The following is a 21,771-nucleotide window of genomic DNA, read 5'->3' on the forward strand; positions in this document are numbered from 1 at the left end:
ACCTTTAAAACAACAATGGACCTCAACAGAATAGCTCGCTCTTAGCACACCAAGAATGACTTACCGATCGTCATTGTAGTGTTTATAATATCCCTAAATTTAAGAAAGAACAAAGAGATGCAGGCATTTATCCCCATACCTTTTACCCTCCTGGGCACTTTATCTACTAGGACTTGGTTCAGTTCATTTAGGAAACTATTTTTGAAAATCACTTCGGACTCTTCCCTCGCCAGGGATGTGAAGACAGGCATACGCCAGGAATCTGACAGATGTAAGTTAGTGCCGGTAGCCTTCACCAGGAAAGCATTTGCAGTGTGGAAGGTCTGTTGTGTAGCCTTGAGCAGTGTTGAGTCTAGGAGCTGTTAGACCTGCACATACGGAAGTCCTTGCAAGGGAAATGCCACATCGGGGTTAGAGAGGTTGGGGCAGGGCTGTCTGTGGCTGAGATATTTGGGCACAGCTCTTGAGATGGAGAGCGTTGGCAGGAAGCTTTGGGAGGGAGGGGCTGTGTTTGCTTCCCAAAGTGTGTGGTGCGTATTCCATTGGTGATGGCACAGTGAATGATTTTAGGAGGCTCCAGGCACAGGGTTAAATCATCCTCAGTCATATTACAGGAAGATCTGTCCATTTCGGTTCCCTTGAAATACTTTACATCACCCATTGGGAATGTCTGTGTTTGAGACTCTGTGACCTTTGCTACCTTACTCATCCTGACTCACCTCCTTTTGTACCGTGCAGGTAGATACGGGGCTCATGGCCTTTCGCAGGCAACAATTTCTGGTTAGAAATGAATGGTATTGTGTTTGGGTTTTTTTCCTCCTCTAATTTTTATAATTACAAATTTTTTACTTATTTTTATCATTATGATATATGTAAGGGGGTAGTACCTTACCATTCACACACTATATATAATTCCCTTTTAAAAATATTATTTGTTTAATAATATATTAAGTAATCACAAGGAAATAAAATACGATAGTAAGTGGAAAACAAAAGCATGTTGAGAAGTTGATCCTCAAGGGACAGGGGTTAGGATGTCAGTCAGGTAAATGGGGAATGGCTTTCCAGGTGAAAAGAGTGATTTCAGCAAATACTGTGCGGTGGGAAATGGAAGGCGTTTTGAGGAAAAGGTGAATGAAGAAGTTGCTGGAGGGGGCTCAGTCGGTTAAGCAGCTGACTCTTGATTTTGGCTCAGGTCATGATCTTAGGGTCCTGGAATCGAGCCCTGTGTCAGGCTCTGTGCTCAGCAGGGAGTCTGCTTGAGATTCTCTCTCCCCCTCTTCCTCTGCCCCTTCCCCCGCTTGTGCGCTCTCGCTTTCTCTCTCAGAAAAAAAGAAGTTGCTAGAACCCATAGAACCGTTGGCGTGTCAGAGCTAGGAAGCCTTCTTGCTCGGCTGGACTGCCTGCTAGGGGAACGGAGGGCTGTTAGCACTCGGAAATCTGCTGCAGTCACACCCAAGTCTCTCCGAAGAGTGATTCAGAATGGCTTATGTTCCTGATCATTTAAAGCAGGGGTGGCTAACTCGTATGCCTTGGGTGATTTCCTGGCCAGGTGATGAACTGGAGGGCGTTTCTCCCCGCATCGCGCCCCCACCCCCAATGTTGTCAGAAGGTCAGATTTTTCTTGGGAAGCTGGAAAGGTGAAGTTTTGGGTCAACGCTCCCAACGTTTACATGTTTTTCACTAATTGCAAAAAAGATTAAAATATTATGAGGGCCCTTTTGGAGGGTGGTGAAAATGTTCTGGAAGGAGACAGTGGGGATGGTTTGTACATTGTGAACATAACGAAAATCACCCAGTTGTACACTTTTTAAAATGGTGACAGTGTTGCGTTATGTTCTATGAATTTTATCTCAATTTTTTTTAAAGATTTTTATTTATTTATTTGACAGAGACAGCCAAAGAGAGAGGGAACACGAGCAGGGGGACTAGGAGAGGAAGAAGCAGGCGCCTGATGCGGGGCTGTATCCCAGGACCCTGGGATCACGCCCTGAGCCGAAGGCAGACACTTAATGACTGAGCCACCCAGGCACCCCGAATTTTATCTCAATTTTGAAAAGAAAAACATGGGACACGTGCGTGGTTGGCTCACTTGGTTAAGCATCTGCCTTTGTCTCAGGTCATGATCTCAGGGTCCTGGGATCCAGTCCCTGCATCAGGCTCCTTGCTCAGCAGGGAACTTGCTTCTCCCTCTGTCTGCCACTCCCCTTGCTTGTGTGCACTCTCTCTCTCTCTCTCTGTCTCTGATAAATAAATAAATGAATCTTTTAAAATAATGATAATAAAAAAGAAAAAGAAAAACACATTATGGACACCCAACTAAAACATGTTACCAGCCCGAGGTATGTAATCTCCTTTTTAAATAGAGGGATTACTCTTTTCTACTTTTGATAATCCCAACAAAAAGCACTTTTCCACAGGGGAGCCAGTTAAGGGAGTTAACCTTATAACCCTGTGTGGACCTTGGGCCTCTGTGTTTCCACCTCTGGTCTCCATGCCTTCTTGCATCTCTAAAAATAGGACAGGTGAGAGGCACGGTGAGAATAGAAATGGTAGCCTTAATTTTGGAGCATCAAACTGTATGGATGAAAAGGCAAAGCTACAAAAAGGTGGGGATGGCCAAAGTATTTTATTTTTTAATATATTTTTAAAATTTATTTATTTGAGAGAGAGAGAGAGCACGCGTGCACATGCACAGGGGTGAGGGGCAGCAGGAGAGGGAGAGAGAATCCTCAAGCAGACTCCCTGCTGAGCACAGAGCCAGACATGGGGCTTGATCTCAGAACCAGAGATCAGACTTGAGCTGAAACCAAGGGTCTGTCGCTTAACTGGCTGCACCACCCAAGCGTGCCTGGCCAAAGTATTTTATTTTTTTAAGGTTTTATTTATTTATTTGACAGAGAGAGAGACAGCCAGCGAGAGAGGGAACACAAGCAGGGGGAGTGGGAGAGGAAGAAGCAGGCTCACAGCGGAGGAGCCTGATGTGGGGCTCGATCGCAGAACACCGGGATCACGCCCTGAGCCAAAGGCAGACGCTTAATGACCCAGCTACCCAGGCGCCCCTGCCAAAGTATTTTAAAGAAGTGATTTATTTTGTTGTTAGTTGGCAATCAGTCGTAAAATTGGTAAGTTATGTTGTTTGCCAAAGTTTATTTTACCCAAATATCTACCATTAGGGAAGTAATTCATCTCCGGGACAGCAAGCTCATATATTTAGAGAAACGTTTTTCAGTTCTTACAAGAGAATGACTATAATGGCCTTTTTAGTTATTTTCTTTAACTGAAAAATGAGTTTAATATACCAAGTCTGTGTCATCAACATCAAAGGATTATAATTATTTTAATGTAACTATTTGTCTCTATGGTTTTCAGGGAGCTTTATTATTTTTAATTCTAAATAGAATTTCAAATTAGCCAATTTCAATAAGGGTAAAATAGAGAACTTAAAGGTTTTATAATGTATCCTAACTTAATTTTCAACTCTTTCTTTCTTAATAAACTAGCAAAGGCCGGAGAGTTCATGCTTTTCAAAATTTCCAGTTTCTTTTACATTTATTCTAAAAAATGGGCCTTACTTTAATCTTAAGAAGCAACATCTATCCTAAAAACAGATTTATTTTATTATCTCTGCAAAGTGTAGGTTGTTTAATAAACCTTACCAGTTCCAACTGTTATCAAAGGTTGATTGTTTTCGATGCCTATCTTTAGTTATGAATGGACTCGTTTAGAATAAACTTTTTCCAAAGGTTGACATTGCAATGTTTGTTTCTTAGTAAGGGTATTTGAGATATGATACGTAATTAATAGTACTATAATTCATTTCTAGTCTCGTATTTAGCTTATGTCTTATAAAAAAGGCAGTATTGCTTCCCCCACTCCTCCCCTTTCTTCCCACCCCCCCCAAAAAGGACCTGGGAATTTTTAAAGCCAGCAGATACGCCATAAAGATTAATTGAGCATTTATTACGTCAAGGAATAAATAATAAATTATAACCAATCCCAAGGGTTTAACTTTCAGGGAAAATGGAAGCAAATAAATATGATATAAAGCAGTTTGCAGCAAGAGTTAGAGACAGGAGAGAACATTTCTGACTGGGTTAGTCAATAAAGCCTTAACAGAAGACGTACTACTTGGGATGGACCATAGGGGAATGGATAAGATACTCCCAAGATGGCTCCCCCTTGCTTCCTTCACATCTCCACTCAAATATCCCCTTTTCAGAAAGGTTTTCCTTGACTGCCCTGGATAAAATAGCATAGCTCCCCTCGACCCCCTCCCCTCCTACTCCTCTCCAGCCCACGCGTGTGCACACACACGCACACACACCCCTTAGTTTTCTTCTAGCCTCTGTCACAACTCGACATTTTCATACAAGTCTGTTATTTCGCGTCTTACATCTCCGTGTACTAGAGTCTTTGCTTTCTCAGAGCAGGCACCTTCCTGAGAGCGCCCCGCAGGGGCTCCATAAAATGTGTTGAATCAATCAAGGAGTAGAGAAGGCTCTTCTGCTAAAAGTCTGTTTTCTGTGGCGAGCCCCAAACTGGTATGGAAAATCCAGGTTCGACTTTCTCTTAGGACATTGATAAATATGGCAAATTCCCCAGCTGTCTGTGACCCAGTTAGCACAGTCTGTTGATATAAGGGGGAGATTTTGGTGTGCAGTTGTAGCTTCCTGAAATGAGTGACTACATCACAAGTGTTATGTAAACAAGTCATTATTGCTCTTAACCTTTCCACCATTTCTCCCAACAAACCCTCCTTAGACACTCACTGGCTATCCATAACTTCTGTTTAAATTCTTTCTCAAATCTGTAGGACGTACACAGGTCCTTTGGTGTCTGACATTCGGGTTCACTGCTGGGCAGTATTTCGAATTCCCAGGGGCGCCTGGGTGGCTCAGTCGTTAAGCGTCTGCATTCGGTTCAGGTCATGATCCCAGGGTTCTGGGATCGAGCCCTGCATCGGGCTCCCTGCCCAATGGGAAGTCTGCTTCTACCTCTCCAGCTCCCCCCTGCTTGTGTTCCCTCTTTCATTGTCTCTCTCTGTCAAATAAATAAAATCTTTTTAATTAGTTAATTAAGTAATTAATTTAAAAAGGACTTCCCTCTTGGGGCGTCTGGCTGACTCAGTTGGAAGAGTGTGTGACTCTCGATCTCAGGGTCATGAGTTCAAGCCCCAAGTTGGGTGTAGAGATTACTAAAAAAGACAAAAACTTAAACAAAAACAAAACAAACAAACTAGAATTTCTAATTCCTGAAGAGCCAGTAGGAGTTCTTTAGGTTGGCTCTGACATAGTCACATTTATTTCTTTAAAGGAAGGAGTCCTCCACACAAATGGCTAGAGAGTGTGGGAGGTGAATATACACTTGTGGAGATGACCGGGGAGGGCCTGTGGTACACTAGGAAGGGTGGTCTTCTTCTCAGCAAGGCAGCCGCAGTTTACCTCAAGACCACACTGTTGACATGTGGGAATGGGGGCCTATTTTGGTCAGATCTTATGATTGTTCAAAGAAAATCAGAAACCCCGAGAAGCAGAGGAGAAAAGATGAGAAAGAAAGGTAGAAAGTACTTCACAGAGAGCTAAGTGCCAAGCTGAAAGTACCTGGCGGTAAGCAACCCTGCTTCTGGAAACCTCTGGGGTTTTGTCAGGATTTCATCCAAGAATTTCAGAGCTTCAGTATATCTTGACACTTGGAATGAGATGGTTCCCCTTCAGGTCTGGCAAATCCCATCTCACCGTTGGCTTACCATCAACGGGATCTAGCCTCTAGGACCCTGACATGGCCATAAAATGCTTCACCAGCTTAACCGTTTAGTACAGTTATTTGGGGAAAAGTTTTGACAAGAATGTTGGGAGATTGTGCCAAGATGCATATTTGAGAGATGCCCAAGCTGAGGCCAGGAGGGTTACTCCTCCTAAAATACTCAAACAGATGGGTTTGGGATATTTGCATGGAAGATTCCAGAACAGTTGCTGTAGGGTTTGAGTTAGCTAAATATGGTCACTTTTCCAAACAAAAGTGGCTGGTTATTCTGTATGTTTTGGCAAAGGACAGAGGAGAAAACCAGGAGACAGAGAAGGAAAATGCATGTCTTTTATGCAGATTCCTCTCTTTTAAAACAAAAAAAAAATATTGTACATCTCATTTGTAGGGCTGTTTTTGTCCATGAAGTGCAAGCAAATTTATTTGTTAAGCATTAGATATGTGAAATTGAATTGATTTCCTGACACATCTTCACGAATTGCTGTGAGACATGTTGATGGGTTCCATGGAGTTCACTCCACATTGGAAGAATACAAAGATGAATAGATATGCTCCCTCAGTTGACAGGGATCATCGTCAAGTATGATAAGATAGGAATTTAACTCTACCACAAGGCAGAAAATCACATTAAAAGAAGGAGAGATTTATTCTCTGCATTGGATTTGGAGAGATCATTCTGCCACTGGATTTGGAAAAGCTTCATGGTAGAGGTGGCTGACTTGAAAGGAGGAGCTCAGCTTTTTCAGGCAGGGCTGGAGGGAGAGGGGGAGGGTGTGGATACATAATTTTTTCTTAGTTCTCTATTGTGTAAGACCTGTGCTCCTTCTCTTTTTCTGATTCAAGGAGTTGCTTTCTCCTGGGAAGCAGACAAGCTCTAAGAAGTGGATTCTAGACCTGGCTCAGCAACGTCATGGCATTCGATAGAAAATTCATAAGCAATGAAAGCTCTCTGAAATGCACTTTGCTTGCAGAGCGGTCGTGTGCTGTGGGCTGAAGCAGTGTACCTTCACTTTGCCATGTCCTTGGACACGTCACTTGACTTCTGAATCATGGGCTCTCTCATCTGCTTGCCTCGGGGTTAAGTAATAAGAGGACTAACCCAGAACCAGCAGTTTCGTAAACATAAAAACTGTTGTGGGGGAAATATTTTGCAAACTTTGGAGTTCTACACAAGTGTGAGCTGCAACTTCATTGTCTGATTGTCCCTAGTATTTGACCAGGAGCAGCCCGCTGAGACCAGAAGGGCTATGTTGACTACCGATACCCGTAACGAAACTGCACTCCTGTGTGCTCGATTTTAAGATCTGTTACTGGTTTTCTAAGCTCTGCGTGTGTATAAATATTCATCAGGAGCCAGGGCCTCTCACAGGGTAGGAAACATAGAGGTGGAAAAGTGTAGAAAATCATGGAGCTTGGGGGCGCCTGGGTGGCATAGCGGTTAAGCGTCTGCCTTCGGCTCAGGGCGTGATCCCGGCGTTGTGGGATCGAGCCCCACATCAGGCTCTTCTGCTATGAGCCTGCTTCTTCCTCTCCCACTCCCCCTGCTTGTGTTCCCTCTCTCGCTGGCTGTCTCTATCTCTGTCAAATAAATAAATAAAAATCTTTAATAAAAAAAAAAGAAAGAAAAAATCATGGAGCTTGGGCACCTGGGTGGCTCAGGTGGGTAAGCGTCCAACTCTTCGTTTCAGCTCAGGTCATGATCTCAGGGTCCTGGGATCGAGCCCCGTGTTGGAGAGTCTGCTTGAGATTCTGTCTCTCTCTCTCTGCCCCTCGTCTCACTCATGCTCTCTCTCTTTCTCTCTCTCTAAAATGGATAAGTAAATCTTTAAGAAAAAAATAAAAGAAAATCATAGAGCTCGTGTAGAGGATTTTCCTCTACATTCTGGTAGAAGATTGGATTTTATCGATAGTGGAAATGTTCCATGCCCTCAAGAAATGTGTAAATAAATCCAGCTTCACTGAAAAGTCTTTAAGAGAAACATAACCTATCTTAATCCAACATAATAAATAAGGAAGCTTTCATTTAATTTTAAAGAAGAACAGTTCACTAAAGTCAGTTTTGTATAAACGCTTGTAGGACATTTTTTATTTCATTTCAAACCCGTATGAGTGATGGAGTTAGGCCCTGTCCAATTTTGGTTTAAGTAACATCTAAGGGAGACTGACTTTTCTGTTCTCTTGGATACAGTATTAAAATTCTGAGGCTTTAATACAATAAGCTCTATTCTTAAAACATTTTCTTTGGATTCTGTGCACAAGCTCGCATCTACTTCTTGGTGAAACGTTTTTGAGAGGGAATTAAGTCCATCCCGGGTCTACTGAGAGCATGCCTGTGTGCCCAAAATATGTCTGTTGGAACATTTTAAAATACAGCATTCTGGACGTACACCTCAGTGTTTATACATTCAAACCACATACAAATGCAGCTTCTTAGACTATAGTCCTGGGGATTCTGATTCAGTTGGTAGGGCCGTTTGTACTTCTAAGAAGCCTCCAGATTCTTCTGAGGCGGATGGCCTGGGTCATTGACATTGCTGCCCCAGATACCCACTGTGGATGTCCCCTCCCCGACACTACCCTCTTGAAAACGGAGCACCTTTGTTGTGATGAGTTTTCCTGGCCTAAGACAACATGTGAAACATAGATTGTGTTTCCAATTTTTCTAACATCTATAGGGCCCACCCGTGTCTTTGGACTTCTGACCTGCAGGTATGCCGCTGGGCAGAATTGTTAATCCCTCTCCAGCCGGGGGTGGGGATCAGCTCTGGAATATGGTTGTGTTTACTTCTGGAAGGCAGAATCTTCTTTTCCTTCAAGGTCAATGTTTTGGGTCAGTCTCCTTTCATGATAACGTTCTCAAATCTAGCTTCGCTCCAGACTGCATCCAGCAAAAGGAATGTTCTCTCTCTTTGCCACTGTTGCCTGTTTACACGCTCCTTTTACAGGCCTCATCATGGTGGGTTCTGGCCCCACCCCCACCCCCTGTGAGTGCAAGCTGGGATACTGTTATTTATCATTGAAACCACAGTATCAGAGACATCCTAGACACTCAACAGAAGTTTTGTGGAATGCTTCATGTCTATGGGTTAATGTTCTCATTTTATATGGATCATTCTCACAGAATTCTCATAAAGGACTCAGGTGGCCTCATGTGCACATGGGGAAACTGAGGAATGGAGAGGTTAGGTAATTTGCCCCAGGGACACTGCACCCAGTGGCAGAGCCAGACTTCCAGCCCAGACAGTGTGACTCTGGAGTCCGTGCTCACATTGCCTGGCTTTGCACAGGACAATTGTGAATCTGTTCCAGAGGGATAACAAGTCAATTTGTTAGCCAGTAGTTTTCACTGGCCTTATCCTACAAATGTGTACAAATAGTGGAACCTTTATGTAATTAATTGAGAAAACCTGGGTAAATAAAGTTAAGGTGTTCCTTGACTGTTTTACTAATCCTCCAGACTTTAATGTTATTGATGTTTTTTGTGCATCTCAAAGGGTATCTTAGTATACACTGTTCCCCAAATTTCTTTCACCAGAGAGTACTTTTTTTTTATAAAGTTGCATTTCTTAAGAATTGCAAGCCTGTAAGACTTCTACGTGCTGCTCAGTATCTATGTGTATGCTTATCTGTGCACGAAAAAGCCCAACTCTGAAACGGTACCAGAAATCTAAGAACACTTGTTGCCTCTGGAAAGTAGGAGTTGGGGTCCGGGCTGTACTGTTGTGGGGGCAAAGCTGAGAGACTTTTCACTTTATATATTTACATCTGGCCTTTGAACAACGTAAGCATATTTTTTGTTTTGTTTTGGTTTTTTTGGTTTTTTAAGATTTTATTTATTTATTTGACAGAGACAGCCAGCGAGAGAGGGAACACAAGCAGGGGGAGTGGGAGAGGAAGAAGCAGGCTCTAGTGGAGGAGCCTGATGTGGGGCTCGATCCCGGAACACCGGGATCATGTCCTGAGCCGAAGGCAGATGCTCAACAACTGCGCCACCCAGGCGCCACCTATTTTTTGTTTTTTAACATTATATTTTAAAATGTTTAAAAACTGCTCAGGGTTTTCCCTAGATATGCAAGCTATTTTAAACCCAGCTGGTTTGATCTCCTTTATATGGAATCTGTTTCCTTCCCTCAAGGCGAACTAGTCTCTTGCTTTTGTTTTCTTTCCTTTCCTTTCATGTTACTTAGCCAAATATATTAGGTCTTCCCCTCCCTTCAAGAAGAAGCCCCTTTTTAAGAGCTCGTGTCGTGTAATGTCATTCTTGAGAGAATAGCTAGGAGTTGAACATATCTGGGTTCAAGCCCATCTCTCCCACTTACTAACTGCATGGCCTTGAGAACGTAACTTAATTTCTCTGGACCTCAATGGCCTTATCTGTAAAATGGGGACAATAACAACCTCCCTCTTGGGATTGTTATGAAGCTTCAATAAGATAATGCAGATTCTGGACGGTTCTGGGGATCGTGTAATAAATGTTCAAAATACTGTGGCTAACTAGTGGGTCCTCGTGACTGTAAACCTCTCAGTCTAACTTTGGGTAACCATAAAAGTCATTTCTATTCTTGTATCATCGATACTAATATTTACAAGGCAGACATTCTTTGGGGTCTACTTCATATAAATATCACCAGCCTCTCTTCCAATCCTGGTATTGGGTGAAGCTAGAGGGAGTAGAGACATCTTGCCAGAATTTATGCCATGCAGAAAAAAATCAAGGCATCACATGATTCCTGCAGCAAGTCGACTACAAAGGGGCAGAGATGAAGTCTAATGTGAATTTAAAGGGGTTGAGACTCAGGAAATTACGTTTTCAATTTTAAAATCATCCCACAACTAAGCCACAGGAATCAAGGACATGGAGTTGATCCTAAAATCATGCCGAAGAGCTTCCAGAATTCAAGCAACAAAAACAGCCCAGGATCACACAGGGAAAGGCTTCAGAGTGTTTTCTTTAGCACGTGATTCCTCTTGTCTATAGATTTGGAAAACAGGAAGCATCGGGAGATACAAGGAGAAAGAACACAGTGAGTGTATAGGTTGGGTTTGAATCCCTGCACGTCCATTCCATGGGGGTACTAAATAAGGGAGCAAGGCTCTGTGGTCATGAGCTTAGCCTCCTGCTGGGTGTTTTCAGATTCCTAGCTCTTTAACTCTCCTCCAAGCGGTACTGACTTGAAATGAGGTCCCGCTTAGCAGATGAGAAAACTGAGGTTCCAAGAATTAAAATTGCACTCAAGTTCACAACCCAGGATGCTTGACCTTGAGCCCGCTGTCTCCTTCATGCTGCTCTTACTCGGCCTCCTGCCCTGCCTTTGGGTGTCTGGTTCTCTGGTTCACAGACTCCTCGGCAGAGGCTCCGACTCTTTGGGGTAATCTTGTTAGCTGTTGTGGGTTTTTACTGTGGCTTTATTTTTGCCCCATTTGCTCCACATCTGTCCCTGTTGCAAAGTTTTGCGTGGGTGCTGATGCCGTCTTTCTTCTTGTCTTCGATTCTGTTCTCCATGGGTCAGTTTGCTCTGGACAAAATACCCTTACGTTACCTATCAGAGTCCTTGCTAACAAGAGATTCAACACCTGAAAAAAAAAGAAATTCCCTGATAAAGCTTTAATATATGTTAGATTTTTTTTTTTGTATGTCATCATGGAAAAGGAAATGGAACTCCTTATTAACTGAGGTCTCTGTGAGGTCTCTGTTTTCACACAACCATCTGGCGTTTTGCATTTCTTAGCTACATATTTCTTCCAGAAGGAGTTGATTAATTCTGACCAAATGTGATTCAGTATTCGAAAGCATCAGAATGCATTCGAAGTTTAGTTTGTTGAGTTCTTCAAAGAAACCTGTGGAGATGGTCTATGTCCGTTCATTTTGGAACAGTTCCCAGAAGTGGGCATCATTATTCTCATCTTACAGATGGGGAAACTGAGTCTCAGCTGTATCCTTGAGCGGTATAGCAGTTCGTGGAACCACCAGGTACAGAATCTTTGGACTTTCATAAGTACACTCTTTTCCAGGTCCCTGGTGGGAGAAGTTGCTGCAGGAAATGTATACTAATTCTCACCAGTATGCTAAAGGTTTATGCTGCAATTTTTCTACTTTAAATGGTATTGATGAAAAAATTCTAATATGCAGTGAAGGTTGTTTTTTAAGAAGGTAAACTCATGACTCTCCTACAGATACAAAATGGCCGTGCCAAAGATTGAACCAAACTCAGTAGTTAACGAGGAACCAGTAAGCTCTTATAATTGATTCAGAAGAATCCCAAGTGCAACACAGGCAAACAAGAAAATGAAGACTTGAGTTGCACCTCCACTAGAAAAAAATTGATTTGTATCTCTATGGACAAGAGGCCTTTGCAATAATATTGCTAGTCTTCTATGACTTACAGAGTTGTAGAGTAGCGGCTTAAAGAACAGTGAAAGGAATCTGGGACAAGACAGGATGCTTTACGGTTCCGGTTCTCCACTGAAAAACTACCCAGTGATTTTTTTTCCTCTTTTTTGGCCCATTTCAAAGTCACCATTTTCCCTAACATGTGTTTTCTTTATTAGGTTGCCGTTTCTTTTCTTTCTTTTTCTTTTTTCTTTCCTTTCCTTTCCTTTCCTTTCCTTTTTTCTTTAAGTAGGCTCCACACCCAACGTGGAGCCCAATGCAGGGCTTGAACTTACCACCCTGAGATCAAGACCTGAGCTGAGTTCAAGTCAAGAGTCTGATGCCCAAACGACTGAGCCACCCAGGTGCCCCTATTATGTTGCCTTTTAAAGTGAGTGTGTCCTCCTTCTGGAGGTGGCAGGAGACTCGGAGTGCATGCTTTAGCTTGTCGGGGTGATGATGCATACCCTTGGTCTTCTGCCACTTGGGGGCAGGAAAATGCATAACCACCAGCCTCTGCATTTGGTATCAGGGGCAGGACCCCAGGGATACTGATTCTCTTAAGACGATGTTCTTTCATGTCAGGGCCTCCATTTGTGTGCCCGAAGGCCCGATTTGGGGTTTCAGGTACCTGGCACTTGGCTCTTTCTCTGTGGGTAAGCTTGCCTCCAGCTTGCTGTCACGGTCCGTGCTTCTGAAGCTCGCGGCGGGCAGCCCCTGTCACAGTCAGCATCTCAGCTCCTTCTGCCTGCCTGTCACCCTCTCCCCTCCCCTGCACTTTCCCTCTCTTTCTTTCTATTTGTTTGTTGTTTCTTCTCTGCCCTGTTGAATTTCCCGAGTGGGGGATTTTGAGTGTGGAGATCTGGTGTCGCAGGTCCCTCGCCAGCCATTCCGAGGATTCCTTGCTTCTCCACTGGGAGCGCTCACCGGACCCCAAGGCAGGGAGGGCAACTCTTAGCCTGTTGACTTCTTGGGACACTGTTTGCAGTTGGTTGTGGCCCCTTTCTTACACCCCCTGCTTTTTTACCAAGCCCTATTTAGTTTCGGAGTTACTCAGGTGCAAGAGAGCTAAGGTTTTATGTATTCGGTTAAAGAACTTTTATTAACAGCCCACAACAGCCAGGCATGCTCTCTAGATTGTTTTCTTTTCCATCTTTCCTGAGGCTGGGCCTGCTGGATCAGAGTTTAACTAGGCGGGAATTAGAAATGGCATACATGGGCGTCTGTAGTCGCTGCTTCGAAGTTCCAAGGATAACAAATTTGATGGGTGAAGAAATTATTTATTTGCGGGCGAGGCTGTGAGGCAAGTCACTTGCGCTTTACTGGGTGAGCAATTTCTTAGTCGGAATAATATTGTGGGGAATCGTTAATTTCAGCAAACTATAGTTTTTCATTAATTAATTTTATGGAAAGTTCTTGTTTTGGGTTTTTTTTTTATGAGCACTTTTTCCCCTGGATAGACAGGGGTCAGTATATTTTTACCATCAGCTTTTATCTCCAAATTCATAATTGTTGATGCTAAAAATGGGATTCCCCGAATATCAGTTAGCTTTACAGCAAACGTTGCTGGCGTGGACGATTTCGTTAAACCAAGACAGGAGATAAAGAGATATCGAGGAAGGGCTCAGAGATAAGTAGGCATAAAATAACATTGACATCTCTCTCTATACAACAGTCTTACTAGTAGCAGTCCTTGGTATATTTTTGATATATAGCTTTGTTTTCCTTGGTCAAGGATGTACATGTATATTTTCAAACATGAGCGAATTCTTTTTTTTTATTAAAGATTTTTTTTTATTTTATCTATTTATTCGAGATAGAGCAAGAGAGAGCACAAGAAGGGCAGAGGGGCAGAGGGAGAGGGAGAAGAGGCAGGCTCCCCAAGGAGTAGGGAACCCAATTTGGGGCTTGATCCCAGGACCCTGAGATCATGACCTGAGCTGAAGGCAGACGCTTAACCGACTGAGCCACCCAGGCAGGGGTCCCTTTATTAAAGATTTTTATTTAGTCATTTGACACACAGAGAGAGAGAAAGAGGCAGAGCACAAGCTGGGGGAGCAGCAGGCAGAGGGAGAGGGAGCCCAGTGAGGGACTCAATTCCAGGACCCTGGGATCATGACCTGAGCCAAAGGCAAATACTTAACCAACTGAGCCACCCAGGAACCACAAGTGAAACCGTATTTTCAGAACCTTGTCCTTGGAGAACACCTCCTATTCACCTCTGCTGCTTCCCAGGACATACCTTGGGTCTGTCCCTCTGTTACATAGTTACGTAGAAGAGGTGGGCCCTGTGTTTGATCGCCACTGTAACCAGTGGTAGCAGATACAAGGCAAAAGCATTGCATCAACTTTTATACTAAATATTTGTATTATTGTCCTCCGGTGTTTTCTCATTGTACACAACAAATCTGTCCTTTAAAAAAAAAAAATGAAAAACCTGATTGATGACAGTAAAAGAAACCACACTCTTGAATGCGAGAGAAGAAAACTACATAGCTAGCTAGGTAAAATAAATATCTGTTTCTCTAGCTTTTAAAACAAACAAACAAAAAAACCCCACATATGTATTTAAAACTCTTGTTTTGCAGGCCAGCAAGTTTTCATAGGGAAGCATTTAAGTGGAGAGAAGGGAGAGGGGAAATGGGCTTCCTCTTTGGTCAGAAGTGACGTGCAGCAGGCACCCGAGTAGGCCCAGAGGGTCCCCCGGTGCACAGACGGATCATCTCCGCTCACAGAGCGCTTACTGTCCAGGGAGGAAAGGCAGACCGTCAAAATCTAGGCAAAGGAGGAGGAGTTCAGGAACAAGGAAGTGTGTAAGTGTGTTGGTTAGCAAAGACTTGAACTCAGCATCTTTTTCTAATTTACATTTTGAAAGGCTCTGGCTGCTCTGTGAGAAGAGATTGGAAAGGGGTTTGAAAGAGGCTGGTATCCATGGAGATGGAGGGTAGTGGGGGAAGGGAGAATGGAAGGCTCTTGATCATGGGCGGGGCAAGAGAGAGATTGGGGTGGGTGATGGCCAGGCCCCCGTTTGAGCAAAGGGATGGAGGGAATGCTATTCCTGAAGGTAGAATGGAGGAGGGACGCTTTGGGGGCCAGAGGGAATCAAGGATTCCATTGTAGACGCGGTGCATTTGGAATGCCTGCAGAATAGCCAAGAAAAAGGAAAACCTTGAACGCTTTTGCAAAATGAGTCTGGGAAAGAGGTCAGAGTGAGTTCTAAGTGTGGGAGTTGCTGGCACCTGGGGGCATCTGAAGCCTACGGGAGTGGACGAACTTACACGGGGCTGGGGGTAGAGCAAAGGAGAAAAACGTGATCCAGGACTAGCCCCGAGACACACCAGGCCTTTAAGGGATCTGATAGAGGATGAGGAACTGACAAAGGAGCTTGAGCAGCGATGGCTAAAGGCAGTTAATTTGCAAGGGGAAAAAAGTCGGATTTCATCATCACAGACCACACAGCCCTGGCTAGCAACTCGCAGCCACAACCCCGTCCCCACTGGCTCCACGGAAGCCTTCACTAACGCTCGAAAAGAAGGGGGAGAAAGAGCTGCCCCCTCCCTTTCAAGATGACTGAGCTGGATAGAACCCAGAAAAGAAAACGAAAGGAGGAAGTGGCTGCTGCGTTTCCAGAGGAGGGTTTGCAGTTCCTCTGGGGCAACTGGGAGAGTCTCAGAAGTCAGCTTCTCTGTCCTGGTTGAGACTTGTTACTGGTAAATGGGGAGCGATGTTGGTGGTCATGTCTTTGCTTTTCGCACTTTCTCTTGTGGGAGGTTCAAGGGCTACTACATGAAAAATTTTCCATTGTCTTTATGTTTGAAATCAAATGGAACATTTGATTGAGATTTAATGAGCAAAGGCACTTAGAAGAGGTGCAGACGTTCAAGTCCAGTCTCGGAGAGAAGCACAGAGGCTTTTTACGGGTCTCCCTCTGGTTCCGGCCATTTAATAATGTACAATGTTTCCATCAGCTCGACATTGTAGTAAATCCCAGATGGGTGTTGGGAAACTGTGTCACGTCCTAATAGATTCAACACAGAATAACCTTTGCGCTTTATGTAAGTTTCTGAAATCGTGTTATTTACCGTGGATCTGAAATTTGGGGTGGGGGGGATCTCTTCCTATATAAGTCGGGTTAATTTATTGAGATCCATATCGTAAATTCTGCAATGAAAGAAGGTCCCCGGTCTTAACCGGGTAATAGTAACTATGTGTGTGCCATTTATTTTGATACAAACTATTTAATGTGGATTAGCCCATATGCTCTTTTGCAAAGCTTTAGGGATAGAAATGGGTGTGGCTGATGAAAACAGGAAAAGGCTTGGGAAACTTTCACAAGTTGACCGTTTCTCATGCTTTTTTGCTTTCCTTTCCCTTCTCAAAATCTATTTTCAGTTCTTCTGAAGTTTCAGTTCATGTTTCGGACGTTTAAATATCGACCTCTGTGGGGCACAGCTTCTGGTCCGGTGAAGGCTTTCCTTCAGGGCATTTGGCCCTCGCATTAACGAATGGCTTCCTGGCCAGGAGGACCCACTCGGCACTACCTGGAATATATCCCGAGAGCTCCTTTGGCCCAAGCATCAGATCGAACATGACAGCCCCACATGGAGGGAGTCTCTCTTCTTAGACACCCTCGCAGCCTGGATCTGGGAGCAGCTGCCTTTCTGCTTTCAGCCGCTAGCCCGTCCAAACTAGAAATAATTGTATATCGCTACCGCCCTGACTCATTCCTACCTATCTGTATTTTCAATCTTTTTTATCTTTCATTACTACATGACTGCTTTCCAACACCCAGGCCTGGGCTTACGCACTGGCCTACAAGAGACAGCAGCTGGTCCTGGACCCACAGTGAGGATAGAGACCCCGAAAACTCCAGCTCGGAGGACCCGGAAGGGAAGGGAGAAAGCACAGTTTGGTGAAGTAGCGTGCCCAGAGTTGGGGGGGGAATTTAGGGGAAGAACTAAACTTGGTTTGAGGAGTGAACATGTCCTGAGCATTTTCACAGACCGGCTGTAAGCTAAAAGCATCACACGGCATTTCGTACTTAATATGTACAACAATTATTACGTGTATCTGACAGCTCTGTCACATTAAGTGATGGTAATTTCTAAAGCAAACTCTAAGCCTCAGCTTTTTCAAAAGTGTTTTTTTCATGGAGCACATTTCAGTAGCTCATAAAAGTATGGTTATTTCCATATAATGTATAAACGTTTCAAGGGAACAGACAATGGCCAGTCATCAGAAACAGCAAGTGACGATGAGCTCTGCAAGGAATGAATGTTCTTTTCTAAGACTCAGCTTCTGAGAGTTGAAATTCGGGGTGGGTAGGATGACCAAACTGGAAGGGGCGGGATGGCGTCTCAGGAAATTTGACTTTCTGCAGCTGAAGTTTAAACCAGGGCTTTCCTTGGGGTGCCTGGGAGGCTCAGTCGGTGAAGCGCCTGCCTTCGGCTCAGGTCATGATCCCAGGGTCCTGAGATCGAGTCCCGCATCGGGCTCCCTCTGCCTGCTGCTCCCCCTGCTTGTGCACTCTCTGTCTCTCCCTGTTAAACAAATAAATGAAATCTTTAAAAAAGAGAGAAAGAAAGAACCTAATGCCCAGAAATGTAGTAAAATTTTTAAATCCTTTTCTGAACGGAAACTAATGTCAGTAGATGGGAGGCAACCATATTGTGGGAAAGTGAGAAGGAAAATCCTTGATATCTTAATATCTCTTTGTTTTCATTTAATTTGCCTCTTTGTAGTGGCCACAGATGTCTTCAATTCCAAAAACCTGGCCGTGCAGGCGCAGAAGAAGATCCTGGGGAAAATGGTGTCCAAATCCATCGCCACTACCCTCATCGATGACACGAGCAGCGAGGTGCTGGATGAGCTCTACCGAGTGACCAAGGAGTACACCCAGAACAAGAAGGAGGCCGAGAAGATCATCAAAAACCTCATCAAGACAGTCATCAAGCTGGCCATTCTTTACCGGAATAACCAGTTCAACCAGGACGAGCTGGCGCTGATGGAGAAGTTCAAGAAGAAGGTCCACCAGCTGGCCATGACTGTGGTCAGCTTCCACCAGGTGGAGTACACCTTTGACCGGAACGTGTTGTCCCGGCTGCTGAATGAGTGCAGAGAAATGCTCCACCAGATCATCCAGCGTCACCTCACGGCCAAGTCGCACGGACGGGTGAATAACGTCTTTGACCATTTTTCAGATTGTGATTTTTTAGCTGCCTTATATAACCCCTTTGGGAATTTTAAGCCCCACTTACAAAAACTCTGCGATGGGGTCAACAAAATGCTGGACGAGGAGAACATCTGATCATGTGAATGAAGACTGTGACCGCTCGTGATTTCTTTGAAAACGGAGCACTGCTGATTTATGAAGGAAAAATGAATTTTTTACCGATGACCCATGTTTCAGAAAGACTTGCCCAGTTCAGGCATCAGGCGCTATCAGTAACGTTTTATGCAGCTTGTTTCATTTGAAGAAAAGCAGATTGCCAAAAATTGCGGTGGACACCTCCCTCCCTCACAATCAGCAGATCGTGGGGAAGGTGTCTGGGTGTGTGATGCAGATCTGAATGGCTCCAAACCTCAGGATGTGTTTTTTAGGTCAGATATGTCAGTTGCACGTTGGGTGTCTCTCACGTGTATGGCGTATGTACTTTGAATCGCTGTTATTCCTTACTATGTGTATGTACCTCTCTAAAAAGCCGAGCTTTCCCTTGCTGCCAGTGCTCCTTTTGAGATAATTTAGTGTGCAAGTCTTACCTTTTGTTAAGTGTTCCTTTGTTAAAGACTTTGTCACTGACATTGAAGAATTAAGACTTTGTGGAGAATTAAGACAGTCAAGAATTGAGGCGGTTGGATTGAACCCTCAAAAAAAGCAAGTGCTTCCCTGATATCAGTCGTCGGAACCAACTGTATTTGACATTGTGAGTCATGTCTTTGGGGCTGGAATCCTGTTTTTTCGCACCTGTGGTGATCCTTCGAAAGCGTGGTCATTTGTGAATGTGTGCTGGAGAAATCTCCACTTTTAGTATCCGTTTCAGGTATAAGAGATACAAAGAAAAACCTAGGTGGTTCTTGTAAAAGTCAGAGATAGGAAGAAAAGTACAACAATCTTTAGAGATGAGCCCATCAAAATAATTTAGGGGGGATAAAGGGCCAAAAAGAAAGAAAGCCTGTTGCTGTGGACCAGGAGAATGAAAATAAATGCATTTCAATGTTGAATAAGGTTTGATAGGTAAATAAAGAATGTGGCTGTTTTTATTTAACTGATAAGGTTTTTGCTATTTTGTCATTTGTAATTTTGATGAGTAAACCAAAGAACATTTGCATTCTGAGCACTTTGTGTGTTGTTTCTATATAATTTTATGCGCATGGATGAGAAAGTAAACATCTTATTTTATTAAAAAAAAAAAAAAAGAAACAAACAAACAAAAACCTGCCGGCCAACTGTCAGGAAATAACAGACTTAACTACCAGCCCTAAATATTTGCATTGTCACTGTGTCCATGATTTAGTGTACTTGTTTGCCTTGAATTTGCCTGCCTCCCAGAAGATTGGCATTAAAGTGGGAGTTCACCAGGGAAGGTCCCACAACTTGAAAATTCCAGAGGATGTGATCTGCTTTAACCCAGCCCAGCCGGAAGGAGGTGATCAGTTTCCCCGGGTCCCTCGTGTGCTTGTCCCAGACAAGCAGCAGAGATAGAGTGTCTCCGCGTTTGATATAAAATCCTCGAGCCCAAGATCCGAACTGAAATTAACCATTCTCACGTCCCAGAGCGGGCAGGTGACTCTTAGATGTTGTAGCAAGAGCATAGCTTCACAGCCTGTTAAGTTGGTGATTAAGGTTAGTTCAGCAGCTTTCCTGCAGGTCTGTGGGGACTACTGATGTGGTCCTTTTCACCTCCCTCAGCACAGGTATGCCAGACGGAGTCCCCGGCCAGTGTGTGTGTGTGGGGGGGGGTGCTTCTTGCTCCTCTCTAGCTACGGACAGGACCAACTAGAGAGAGGGGGGTTCTGAGGATGCATTTTGATCAGACTGGGCACATTTGGCTCATAGAGTTGTGCCTGCAGGCTAGCAATCAAATGTTCATGAGGGAGAGAGAGCGAGCAGCCCTTAATCTCACACCGGAGGAAGGCAGTGACGACTGTCTAGAAGGGGAGAGTCCTGTTAGCTCAGTTTTTTAAATTGATTTTTTAAAACTTCACGCTGATGGGTTTTCTGCAGACATTATGAGTTCATACAATCGGTGAGGGATAATACTAAGATTAACAGCTGACACAGACTGGTTATTAGGGGCCAGGCGAATTAACTCATTTATTCCCTACCATGAACTTTACTGTTTTACAGACGAGGGAACTAAGGCAAAAGAAGTTAAGGAATTTGCCCAAGGTCACATAGCTATTAAGTGTCAAAATCAGGATAGCAGTAAAACCCGGGTTTTCTTTAAATATCATATGGATGGGGGCACCTGGGTGGCTCAGTCGGTGGTTAAGCATCTGCCTTCAGCTCAGGTCATGATCCCAGGGTCCTGGGATCGAGTCCTGTGTCGGGCTCCCTGCTCAGTGGGGAGCCTGCTTCTCCTTCTCCCTTTGCCCCTCCCACCGCCCCCCACCCCCGCCCCTGGTAATGCTCTCTCTCTCTCAAATAAATTAATAAAATCTTTAAATAAATAAATATGGTATGGATAAAGGCCTTTCTAAAAACATCATTGCTTCAGACAACAGTGGGCAATGTGTTCTGAAATGGTTTTTCACATAGTGACATTCGAGATGGTATTTAAATCATACACGTCTGACCTATTCTCTAAAGATCTGGGTATGATTTTATACAGAGACATTTTACGAACTTTGAACATGGTTTCCAATTTGTGGACATCTCGTGGCTCGAATGTCAGACCCCTCCAGAACTTCAATTCAAGTTGCTCACAGCCAACACTGATCCATGGGGTACAACGTGCTCCTCCCCCCAGGCAGTCCTTCCATAGATGAGAAAGCCACTTTACGCGCCCACAACCAAGAGAGACATGGCCTCACCATTGTGTTCCCCAGAAAAGGTAAGGCTTCACTTTGAAATGTTATCATTATTTGCCAGGTTTAGAGGCTAGAAATATCTGAGCAAGTCATTTTTAAAATAGCCTTGTGTTTTTCCGATTCTTGGACCTTCCATATACAACTCAAAATGAGTTTAAAAGAGGAACCAGTGTTAAGAACTTTAATGGTACAGGGGCGTCTGGGTGGCACAGTCGTTAAGCGTCTGCCTTCGGCTCAGGGCGTGATCCCAGCTTCTCCGCTAGGAGCCTGCTTCTTCCTCTCCCACTCCTCCTGCTTGTGTTCCCTCTCTCGCTGGCTGTGTCTCTCTGTCAAATAATAAAATCTTAAAAAAAAAAAGACTTTAATGGTGCAGAAATAAGGCTTTTTTTTTTGTCTTATAGAACAATGTCTCATTTACAATTATTTGAAAAATTCTGTTTTCCCATCATGTAAATACTTAAAAATAGGAAAGGCTTAAGCTTTCTCATTCCTGTCTTGCCCCCTGCAAAAGATTTAAATGGTATTTTATAATCTGTACATACCAATTGGATATTTACTGAAAATTTCAATTTATCCTTGAGATCCCTGATGAGAACACCTAATTA

The 21,771-nt window shown here is 43.8% G+C and overlaps 1 protein-coding gene across 7 annotated transcripts in view; it reads left to right on the forward strand.

The window, feature by feature from the left end:
• The window catches only part of TNFAIP8 (TNF alpha induced protein 8), a 112,050-nt gene extending 92,580 nt beyond the window's left edge, over positions 1–19,470 (forward strand). For 4 of the 7 annotated variants that reach the window (XM_026507812.4, XM_057307129.1, XM_026507809.4 and 1 more), the window contains one exon: positions 17,878–19,470. In XM_026507812.4, coding sequence (XP_026363597.1) covers positions 17,878–18,443 — 566 coding nt within the window. In that variant the 3' untranslated portion in view covers positions 18,444–19,470. Of the gene's footprint in view, positions 1–14,846; positions 14,950–15,216; positions 15,847–16,171; positions 16,192–17,877 lie in introns of those variants that run through there. The other 3 variants (XM_044387348.3, XM_026507815.4, XM_057307128.1) reach the window with 3 other exon arrangements.
• The last annotated feature ends 2,301 nt before the right edge of the window (positions 19,471–21,771 follow it).

This window comes from Ursus arctos, unplaced genomic scaffold (assembly GCF_023065955.2).
Source record: "Ursus arctos isolate Adak ecotype North America unplaced genomic scaffold, UrsArc2.0 scaffold_5, whole genome shotgun sequence".
Lineage (NCBI taxonomy): Eukaryota > Metazoa > Chordata > Mammalia > Carnivora > Ursidae > Ursus > Ursus arctos.